This window comes from Propithecus coquereli, unplaced genomic scaffold (assembly GCF_000956105.1).
Source record: "Propithecus coquereli isolate 6110/MARCELLA unplaced genomic scaffold, Pcoq_1.0 Scaffold709, whole genome shotgun sequence".
In the NCBI taxonomy this organism is placed as follows: Eukaryota; Metazoa; Chordata; class Mammalia; order Primates; family Indriidae; genus Propithecus; species Propithecus coquereli.
In genome coordinates, this window is record NW_012153163.1 from 99,804 (window position 1) to 110,515 (window position 10,712).

At 39.8% G+C, this 10,712-nt stretch overlaps 2 protein-coding genes across 2 annotated transcripts in view; both read right to left on the reverse strand.

Moving 5' to 3' along the window:
* The window catches only part of LOC105824022 (protocadherin alpha-3-like), a 14,725-nt gene extending 14,250 nt beyond the window's left edge, over positions 1 to 475 (reverse strand). Inside the window, exon 1 of the mRNA XM_012661356.1 lies at positions 77 to 475. Within this exon, the coding sequence (XP_012516810.1) occupies positions 77 to 304 (228 nt within the window). The 5' untranslated portion in view covers positions 305 to 475. The remainder of the gene's footprint in view (positions 1 to 76) is intronic.
* Positions 476 to 4,017: 3,542 nt separating this feature from the next.
* LOC105824044 (protocadherin alpha-2-like) lies at positions 4,018 to 6,627 on the reverse strand. The gene has a single exon (XM_012661383.1). It carries the CDS (start codon positions 6,520 to 6,522, stop codon positions 4,078 to 4,080), a length of 2,445 nt encoding a protein of 814 aa, XP_012516837.1. The 5' UTR covers positions 6,523 to 6,627; the 3' UTR covers positions 4,018 to 4,077.
* Between the last annotated feature and the right edge of the window lie 4,085 nt (positions 6,628 to 10,712).

The window sequence follows — 10,712 nt, forward strand, 5'->3', positions numbered from 1 at the left end:
AATCCGCGCTCCGCCCGCACAGCTCCTCCCGGTCGATCCGAGAATTCACAAACAAAATGCCATTCTGCAGATTTACCTCCAGAAGGTCCCCGCGGTCTTTGGACGCCACCCGGAACAGGCGCGGCACCAGCTCGGCCAGCTCCAGCCCCAGGTCCTGTGCGATTCGGCCCACGAAGGTGCCGTGTTTGGCCTCCTCGGGGACCGAGTAGTGGAGCTGGCCGCTCCCTGCCTCCCAGGCTGCGAGGAGAAGGAGCGAGAGCAGCAGACGCTGGGCTCCAGGATCTTCTCGCCAGGAAAACAACATTGCAAGCCTTTTCCAAATATTGAGTCGCTCTTACATAGATCCAAAATTAAAAAAACAATTTTAGTTCCTTATTCTTCATTTCTTAAACTCCTCGCCGTTACCATCTTTCAGAGACGATAAAGAAAAGCAACATCTGAATACCTAATGCACGCTGTATTTCTTTTGTGGAGAGTGACCTCACGGTGGACAGCGACATCATGTGGCTAAATGTGTAAGTATTAAATATGTAAACGTATCTTTTCCTTATATGTCGTTTGAACTTTTCCAAAATTTCTATTTTCAGTTGTAATTTTCTTCCAAAGTTTTTATATTTCATCAAAATGATCTCCTTAGAACTTCTATACTAATTCATCAATTTCAATTGTGCCAATTCATGACATACAGTAAAATACTAATTCTGATTACTGTTCTAACAATGGACATCTACTGGAAATGCTTCCCATGTGACAGTCATTTTTCTATCTGTCGTAATGGAATTATCTCATTAAATTTTCACAACAGCCCTCTGAGATAGGTGTTACTACAGTTCACCTTTTACAAACACATAGAGGGTAAGCAAGTAATGTAAAAACGATATTAACAGGTGGTGTTTGGATGGGATCTCAATCAGATTCAAGATGCTGTGTGTACCGTTAACCATTTGTCACCCCAGGCTGCATTTTATGGAAAAGTTAGAGTCTTTGAGATTTATGACCATCAAAACATCAAGACATTGAAGTCTTTGTAAAATGTATGCAACAAATATATAAATATATTTACTTTTATATTGTTATGGCAATTGTCAATTTGAAAAATATGTTCACTTATGTTTATTAATTTGTAGAATGTCCGTAAATCACTCTTGTGTCTTTTATTCAAGAACTATATCTTTGTCAACTGTCTTAACTGTTATTTATATAAAGATGTCAGAAGTCTTTTACGGTGAAGTTCTTTTGTAAATTTGTTTCCTGTTGCAGGACAACACTATGTGATTTGTATATTTGTTACATTCATATCACATCAAGTAAGAATATATTAGTTTTTTAAAATTTTCACACCACTTATGCATTTCAATTTATCTGTATATTCTAAAATGTTCACAACATAAAATAATTATTTTTAATCTCCACTCTAAATTTCTACATTCCTGTTTCTTTAAAAGTTGTTACTTGAAAGAACTGTGATCTAACCCATCAGTTAAGAGAGAAAAGTTACTTTGTAACATAAGTCAGTACTCAACATATGTAGGACTTGGCAATAAAATATTCTAAAGATCTCCGTGAATTCAATGAGAGACATGAGTTCTCTGAGCATTTGGACATTGGGCAGAGAAAATTCATGAGATGCAGTCGAATTTAGGGAGGTAAAAGAATGTCCAAATTTTTGCCTATAGCCAGATCATTTTTAAATTAAATCAAGCATGTGAGTTAGGTATTAGGAAAAAAGTTTCATATCAGTTTTTGTTTCTGGTGTACTCACTGAATAGAAGCCAAGATTGCAACTTACTCATGTTTTATCACCCATATTCAGAATAGACTAAGTTATCAATTAGTGTTTTAGTGAATAAATGGACATTTTAAGTTAACTTTTTCAAGCAAGATTAGGTAAGTTACATTAATGGTATTTTTAATGTCAAACTTACATAATATCTAACTGATTCTATTGTGGTAGTTCATGAAGAAGTAAGTAAACATTTAAGAATTATTTCTGCAAGTCATGAATCTAGGAAATAATTATAGATATTAATATGCCAAACAGCACTTTGATGAATCCTGAAAGGTGGTAGCTAGTTTGAAAATGAGACAAAATTAAAATTTTAAAACATCATGGACTTCATTAATGAGATGCCTTGGACAACTTATTGTGATACTACAAATTTCATTACATTTAAGAATTATACTAATTGCAAAATGGAATGCCACGTGAAATTAATAACAGAGTGACTCCATATTGATTATCAGGAGATAAAGGTAATACTAAAGGAACTATGAGTTTAGAATATTGAGCCAATGTGTGGATAAGGTATTAATGAATAGTTTCTATTTTCACCTGGATATCTCCTTAGACAACTAAACCAAGAAAAATATAAATAAGAATAAGAAAACAATAAGAACTTAGAGAGCAATGGATTGTGACTCCTAGTAATCAGGGCACATCTGGATATCATTTTAAAAGTTTACCATTTACCTATGGTAGAAACATAGTGGCCAGACTTCCAGTAGGACATATTCCACCTAACCATTCATATGTTCTGCATACAAGTCTCAAGAAGTTAGTGAGTAGCTATGATACTATAGGTAGGATGACCCCTCCCGTGAAAGGGCTTCTTTCTCATTTATTTAAAGCCAAAATTTGTTTTTCTGTGTAAAGCCTCAGATGAACTTTTCTGATTTCCAAGAAACATATATTCTCTACATTTTGAAGAGTGTCAACTCTGAGAAACCAGTAAATTTCCCATAGGAATAAACTATCCTTAAATGGAATTCCAGATTTCCCCACCAAACTTTTCAACTCCTCTAAAAGTAAAGCTCCAGATGGAATTGGATATTCTGGCCTAATACAAATGGATGAGTCTAAGATCACTTAATGGAAGTTATTTCTATGATTCATCACATATATTGGAGAAAACAGCAAATAACTAAGAACCAAATAGCAGAAGACAGTTTTAGGCAATTGTTTCACCCTAACACATCTTCCTTTGGTTGAAAAAACTAAAAGACAAAACTTTCCAAGTGTAGCATTTATTTGTCAAGTTCAGTGTTTTAATTACCTAACACAGAAATTTCAAATGAAAATATAGTCATCCAAGACTCATCTTTTGGAAAAACTCCCAACTTCATGAGGAATATGGATGCTGCCATATTCCTCAGGTGAAACTGAGTGAGCTCACAGTGATGGAAAATGTAATCCCAGTCATAGAGTTAGGTGCCAGAGAAAGATGGCCAATCTCTGCACAGTGGGAGACTTGCATACATTAGCCTAATAATTCTGATACTGGAAAGATGATTGATCAACCATTAACATAAGGACTGGGTTAGAGCATTCTCCCCTTGAATGAAGAAAAAGTCCCACCACCTGACCAACTCCAATGTGATTTTAAAATGTTAAGATTTCTGAGTTAAAATTGAGATAGACTCTTTTCTCAATAAATTTTGTATTTTGCATGAAAACTCAAAGATTTTGCCAGTGTGAAATCCTTGTAGCAAATAACAAGTTATTTTACTTACATAAAACATACCTAAGATTAGCAATTATTCCTAAGTGTTATCTGTCATCTGTTGTAATGACCTGTAATAAATACTTTCGAAGGTTATAGCATTAAAAGATACGTTCAGGCTGCTTTCAAATATAAAGTAAAGGAAAAGTAACTTATTAACAGACATTTAAATTGACAAAAAGAAATGCATTCTTGATCCAAACAGCAATCTAGGAAACGTCCAGAATATAAAATATACTGTTATTCCAAACATATTCTGGCAGAATGGATAGATGGTGTAAATTGAAGATATGTATTATATAGTCAAATTCTTAAGATTTTTTCCAACTGTGATTTTTAAAATTTTAAGAGAGAAAATATTTAATGCTAAATTTTCAAATTTTCCTAAAATGTTTTTCAATCTTTCAAGGTCCTATGGAGAGAGTTAATTATGGAAAAGCCAAAACGTAAAAATAAGAAAAATTCAAATAAATTGTTCGAAATGCAGACATTGATCTCTAATTAATACCCAATATTACATGGTAGGATAATGATACAAAATAAAGCCAGAGCTATGAATCTAAATAATTAATATAAATCATAAAGAATAAGGAAATAGAACAATTCTAGAATTGGCAAGAAAAAGTAAAACGCTCACCTTTCTTAAGCCCTCTGATTCTGAGGGCTGTTGTCTTTCTTCTGCGGAGTCTGGACCTTGAGAAAGGCTGGGGCTGAAGGCCATGAGGTCGGTCTTGGGCGGACCCTCTCCAGAGCACACCCTCTGCCTCCTCTGTTGCGAGTAGCTCCCCACCGCGCTGGAGCACACCAGCATGGGCTTCCCAGGCCCACACGCGCCCTCGATGGGCGACACAAAGCATCGCAGCGCTGTGTACAGAAGCAGCGTGAGCACCAACAGGCTGGACACAGCGCAGATGGCGATGATGAGATACACGTTCACATCCACCAGCGCCCCTTCCGGGCCCACAGCGCCCACCAACGCCCGCGAAGAGGCCTTCGGCGCCTGGCCACTCTCCACCAGTGACACCAGCACGGTGGCCGTGGAGGTCAGTGCGGGCTCACCGTGGTCCTTCACCAGCACAAGCAGGCGCTGGAGCGAAGCGTCTGCCTCATCCAGGGAACGTGTCGTGCTGATCTCGCCGGTGTACAGCCCCACGCGGAATGGGCTGTGCGGGCTGCCCGCTGCAGGCTGCAGCTCATATGACAACCACGCATTGTAGCCAGAGTCGGCGTCCACCGCGCGCACCTTTGCCACCACGTGGCCTGCACCCACAGATCGAGGTACCAGGTCATTCACCGCGCCGCCGGTACCACTTGCCCAAGGCGCCTGCAGCGATGGGGCGTTGTCGTTCTCATCCAGCACGAACACCTGCAGCGTCACGTTGCTGCCCAGAGGCGGCACGCCCGCGTCCCGCGCGCTCACCTGGAACTGCAGCAGCTCCAGCTCCTCGTGGTCCAGCGGCTGCAGCGCGTACACCTTGCCGCTCTCCGCGTGCACCGACACGTAGCTCGACAGCGCGCGCTCGCCCACCCGCCGCTCCACCAGCGAGTAGGACACCCGCGCGTTCTCCTGCGCGTCCGCGTCCCGCGCCGACACCGTGAAGATGTGGCAGCCTGGCGGGTTGTTCTCCTTCACGAACACCGTGTACTCGGGCTGTGGGAACGCCGGCGCGTTGTCGTTCACGTCGGCCACCTCCACGGACACGCTGGCTGTGGCCCACAGCGAAGGCGAGCCCCCGTCCCGAGCTGTCACCACCACCTTATACACCGACTCACTCTCACGGTCCAGGACGCTGTCCAACACCAAAGAATAGTAATTCTTGAAGGTGGACACCAACTTGAAGGGCACGTGGGCCGTTAGGGAGCAGGTCACCTGCCCGTTGGTTCCAGAGTCGCGGTCGGACACTGTGATGAGAGCGATGACGGTGCCCAGTGAAGCGTTCTCTGGGATGGGAAGTGAGAGAGACGTTATTGAGACTTCTGGTGTGTTATCATTCACGTCCACGAGTTTTAATGAAATTTTACAATGTCCTGACATTGAGGGGGTTCCTTTGTCAGTTGCAGTGACCTGAATTTCGTAGGATTTCGCTTCTTCATAATCTAATTTTCCCTTAGTTCTGATTTCCCCTGAGCTGGGATCTATTTTGAACTTGGTCTGTATAGTGGAAGATACATCACTACTGAGCGAATACACAAGCTCGCTGTTTGATCCTTCATCTGCATCCGAAGCATTTAATTTAACTACTAAGGTCCCATTTGCAGTATTCTCTAACAATTTTACTTTGTAAACTGATTGGGCAAAAGTAGGTTCGTTGTCATTCACGTCTAATACCTTAATAAGTATTTGAACGGTACCTGTGAGCTCAGGTTTGCCCCCATCAGTAGCCACCAGTAACAAATTAACCTCGGCAGTTTCCTCTCTGTCCAGAGATTTCCCCAGGACAAGAGACAAAGACTGGCTTAGTTCATCATTTGTCTGTATATCTAGGAAGAAAAACTCACTGGAGCTGAGCTTGTAGGAGAGAAGAGCGTTTACTCCAATATCTGCATCAGATGCTCCCTCTAGAGGAAACCGAGAGTCAAGCAGCCTCGATTCGTGAAACCGGATAGTCTTTGCGGTGGCTGGAAATACTGGCGGGTTGTCATTAATGTCCTTCACCTCCACCTCCACGTGGAAAACCTGCAGCGGCCTGTCCACGATCACCTCCAGGTGGATGCTGCACTCCGCACTCCGCCCGCAGAGCTCCTCCCGGTCGATCCGAGAATTCACAAACAAAATGCCATTCTGCAGATTCACCTCCAGCAGGTCCCCGCGGCCTTTGGCCGCCACCCGGAACAGGCGCGGCACCAGCTCCGCCACCTCCAGCCCCAGGTCCTGCGCGATTCGGCCCACGAAGGTACCGTGCTTGGCCTCTTCTAGGATCGAGTAGTGGAGCTGGCCACTCCCCGCCTCCCAGAATGTGATGAGCAGAAGCAAGAGCCGCCGAATCCAGGCCTGTAGGCCCCTTCTCATAGAAGACACCATTACCAATCCTCAGTGAGTTGATCAAATTAGAAGTGCACGTTTTGCAAAAATTTAAACACTCGTCTCTGCTAATGTCCTGCTGCTTCTCTTATTGCTCCGCTTCTCTGAAGTAACAAAGGGGCTCTGGGTATTTTTCTTCCTAGAGAACACTCTATGGTAGACAGCGACATCATGTGGCTAAAACGTAGGGTCTAGTGTTTATCTGGTAGATTTTTTTTTTTTTTTTTTTTTTTTTTTTGAGACAGAGTCTCACTCTTTTGCCCAGGCTAGAGTGAGTGCCGTGGCGTCAGCCTAGCTCACAGCAACCTCAAACTCCTGGGCTCAAGCGATCCTTCTGCCTCAGCCTCCCAAGTGGCTGGGACTACAGGCATGCGCCACCATGCCCGGCTAATTGCTCTATATATTTTTAGTTGTCCAATTAATTTCTTTCTATTTTTAGTAGAGACGGGGTCTCACTCTTGCTCAGGCTGGTCTCGAACTCCTGAGCTCAAACAATCCGCCCGCCTCGGCCTCCCAGAGAGCTAGGATTACAGGCGTGAGCCACCGCGCCCGGCCTATCTGGTAGATTTAAAGCTAGACTGTTGTCTGGTCTAAGTTTACTCTTTCATCTTGGAAAAATACCTATTTTAAACCCTAAAGTATATTATCATTTTTACCCTTTTTATTGTGGTAAAAATACATGACATAAAAATTATCATATTAGCCATGTTTAAGTGTACATTTCAGTAATGTTAAATATTAATATATCCACATTGTTATAAATTTTCCATCTTATAAAACTAAAACTCTATACCCATTAGACAGCAACTCCCCTTTTCACCCTCACAACAGCCCCTGGTAACCACCATTCTATTTTCTGTTTCTATGAATTTGACTACTGTAGATATTTTATATAAGTGGAATCATACAGTATTTGTCTTTTTGTGACTGACTTATTTCACTTAGCATAATGTCCTCAAGGTTCATCTACATCGTAGCATGTGACAGGATTTCCTTCCCTTTTAAGGTTGAATAATAGCACATTGTATGTATATACTACATTTTGTTTATCCATTCAACTGTCCATGGATATTTGGGTTGCCTCCACCTCTTGACTATTGTGAATAAGGCTGCCATAAATATGGATGCCTAAATATTTCCTTGAGACCCTGCTTTCAATTCTTTTGGATATATTACAATTTTTCATAATTTCTTCAAATGAAGCACACAGGAATCAAAGGGTTTTTCAGTCCAACTGAAAATATGTTTTGTGATTTAATTTTGATTTTTGAATTGTTTACAGAGGTTTAAAAATTAATAATTTATTCATGTTTCATTTGGATAATGTATTATTAATTTAGGAATATTTCCTTTTCTATTACATTCGATTTTTTATGCAGGAACAATACAATTATCTCTTTTTTAGTGTTAATTACTTGAGAATATCTTCTTTTATTAACTCTTGGTCCCTTTACATGCAAAAATATGAAAATTGAGTAAAGATAACATGGGAACAAAATAAAATGAATCAAAGGATGGGACAGCATAACAAAATGCATACAAAAAGGTCATTTTTAGTTACTCTATATCACAAATTTTGTTTTTTGCTTTGTAGAGCAAAGAGAAAACCAAAATTAATTGCAAAATTTATAGTGCCTATTAAAGAAAAGCAAAATTCTTGTTAAAGAAAAGCTGGATTTTTCTAGTGCTAGACGCCAATAACAACTTTTGAGTCCAGTATCTTAAGATACTCATTCACACCATCTATGGAAGTATACGTTTATATCAATCATACTCTAATAATGAACCCCAAGTTAAGTGACTTAAGCCAAAAAGCAGAGCATCATTTATTGGCTTATACATGGAAATGGATAATTACTTACTGGTTTCTGACAGAGGTAGTTCCATGCACTTCAATAATGTTATAATGAAAATATCTCCACATTTACGATTTCTTTTCCCCTGATGACCTCCTTCTCAAGCAGACTTTTCCCATGTGATGGCAAAATGTCCAGAGTAGATTTTAGGCTACATATTACCAGTACAGTGACTCTCTACAGAAAGGCCCAGCAAAAATCCTAGATATCACTCCCTACAGCCCAGTTTGGATTATGTGTCTTTCCTTTAGTCAATAGTTGTGATGATTCTCACATTGGCCAGACATGAGTCATTTGTTCATTCCTGAAGCCATGAGATGAAATAAGCTCCACCTAAATTACGTGCACCGAAAAGGGGAGGTTGGTTCTTGTGGAAGCCATGGCATGTACTCACATTCTCCTGGAGCTTAAACTGATTGCACATGGCTACAGATTGGCCATTATAGCATCATGTAGTTACAATGGCAACTGCATATGTATGATACTCAGTAATTTTTATATAATCCATAGCCAACATATTGACCACTGTTGATACATTAAGAAATTATACCTAGACTCCAGATGTTAGCTCCAGGAAACATGGCTTACTTGAGGCAATTTTTGCAATCATATAAGGTAATTATGCTTAATTTTCAGAATGACATATCTAGGGGCATAAGGCATTTTGTACTGTTATTTAGGATTTCTGAGGATCTAGAATATTTCTCTCCCTCCCCCAGAAAGATAGAATAACATTGCCAGATATGCAAGCACATTTCCCCCATGGAGAAAGGAGACTAAGAAGCCATGCTCAACATCTCTTGCTATCTGTAGTGGTTTGACTAGTACTCCAAAAGATATCTACACTCAGAACCCCAGAATGTGACTTTATTTGGAATAAAGACCTTTGCAGATATAAATAAGGTAAAGATCTTGATATGGGATCAGGTGAAGGTAGGCCATAAATCCAATGACAGTTGTCCCTTATAAGAGACAGAAAAAGAGAAGATAAACAGGGAAGAAGGAAATGAAGACAGGGAGGAAATGGAGTTATGCTGCCACAAGCCAAGGAATGCTAAGAGCCACCAGAAGCTGGAAGAGGCAAGAAAGGATTTTCCCTTATAGTCTTCAGAGGGACTGTGAAGGTGTGGCCCAGCCAACACCTTGATTTTAGACTTCTGGCCTCTAGAACTGTGAGAGAATAAATTTCTGTTATTTCAAGCCACAAAGTTTGTGGTTATTTGTTGCAGCAGCCCAAGGAAACTAATATAGTATCCATTGCTAAAATTATATCCTTTGTACCTATCTAAACTATCTAACTGTAAAATCCATAAGATTTATGTGTCAGAGCACTCATTCTTGCAAAACCTTCAACACAATCTTTCACAAAACTACTACAAAGCCCCAGAAGAAAAAAACAAGAAGGGGTAATGAATACTAAACAAGAAAAAGAAAGGGTACTTATGACATTTTTAATTTCAGTTTATTAGCTTTCTTCTACTACCTTTTATATTTAAGAAAAAGAAATCAGCTGGACACAGTGGCTCGTGTCTGTAATACCAGCTACTCAGGAGGCTGAGGTGGGAGGATTACTTGAGGCAGGAGTTAGAGCCTAGCCTGGGGGATATAGCAAGACATTCCCCCATCTCAAAAAGAAAAGAAAGAGGAAAGGAAAGCAAAGGAGAGTAATCACAACTCAATAGGTTTGTCCATGGAATCCAAGTTATCTAATGTACTTAATAGTCAGACACCTTAGTCAAAGTGTCAATAATAATGTTCTCCTATCAGTTGTATTACTTGTTGCAATACTCTCCTGTTAAAATTTATTCTGTTCACATTAGCTTAACAGCAGTGGAACCCCAATCCATATTCTGTTGTTCATTGACTATTTCAGTTTTCCCTTTAAAATAAACAGAACAGAAATATTGATAGTGGCTATCAAAATAAATATTTATCATTTTCATCTATTTGTATTCTTGAATGACCCTGAGTCTAAAAGATGCCTCAAATGATACCTTATTTTTCTAGTTATTTCTTGTTATATCAGAATATAGTATTACAATTCTAATCTTAAAAAGGAAGTTTTCTGACAAAGAAGAAATGTATCAAGAAATAAAGTCCAAGTTTTCTCCCTTTTATTTCAGACAATGTAAAAATAATATTTTCCTAAAAATTAAGTTGCATTGGTACTTGAATAAAATGACAATTCCTGAAATCATACTTATGAAACCAAAACTAATAACTAAAGTTGAATAATCCAAAATTAATAACTTATGATTTATCAATATTTTACCAAAAGCCATGATAGTTTTTGTTTCTAATGAGGCATTTGAAATTTGGAGCCTCCACAGAAAT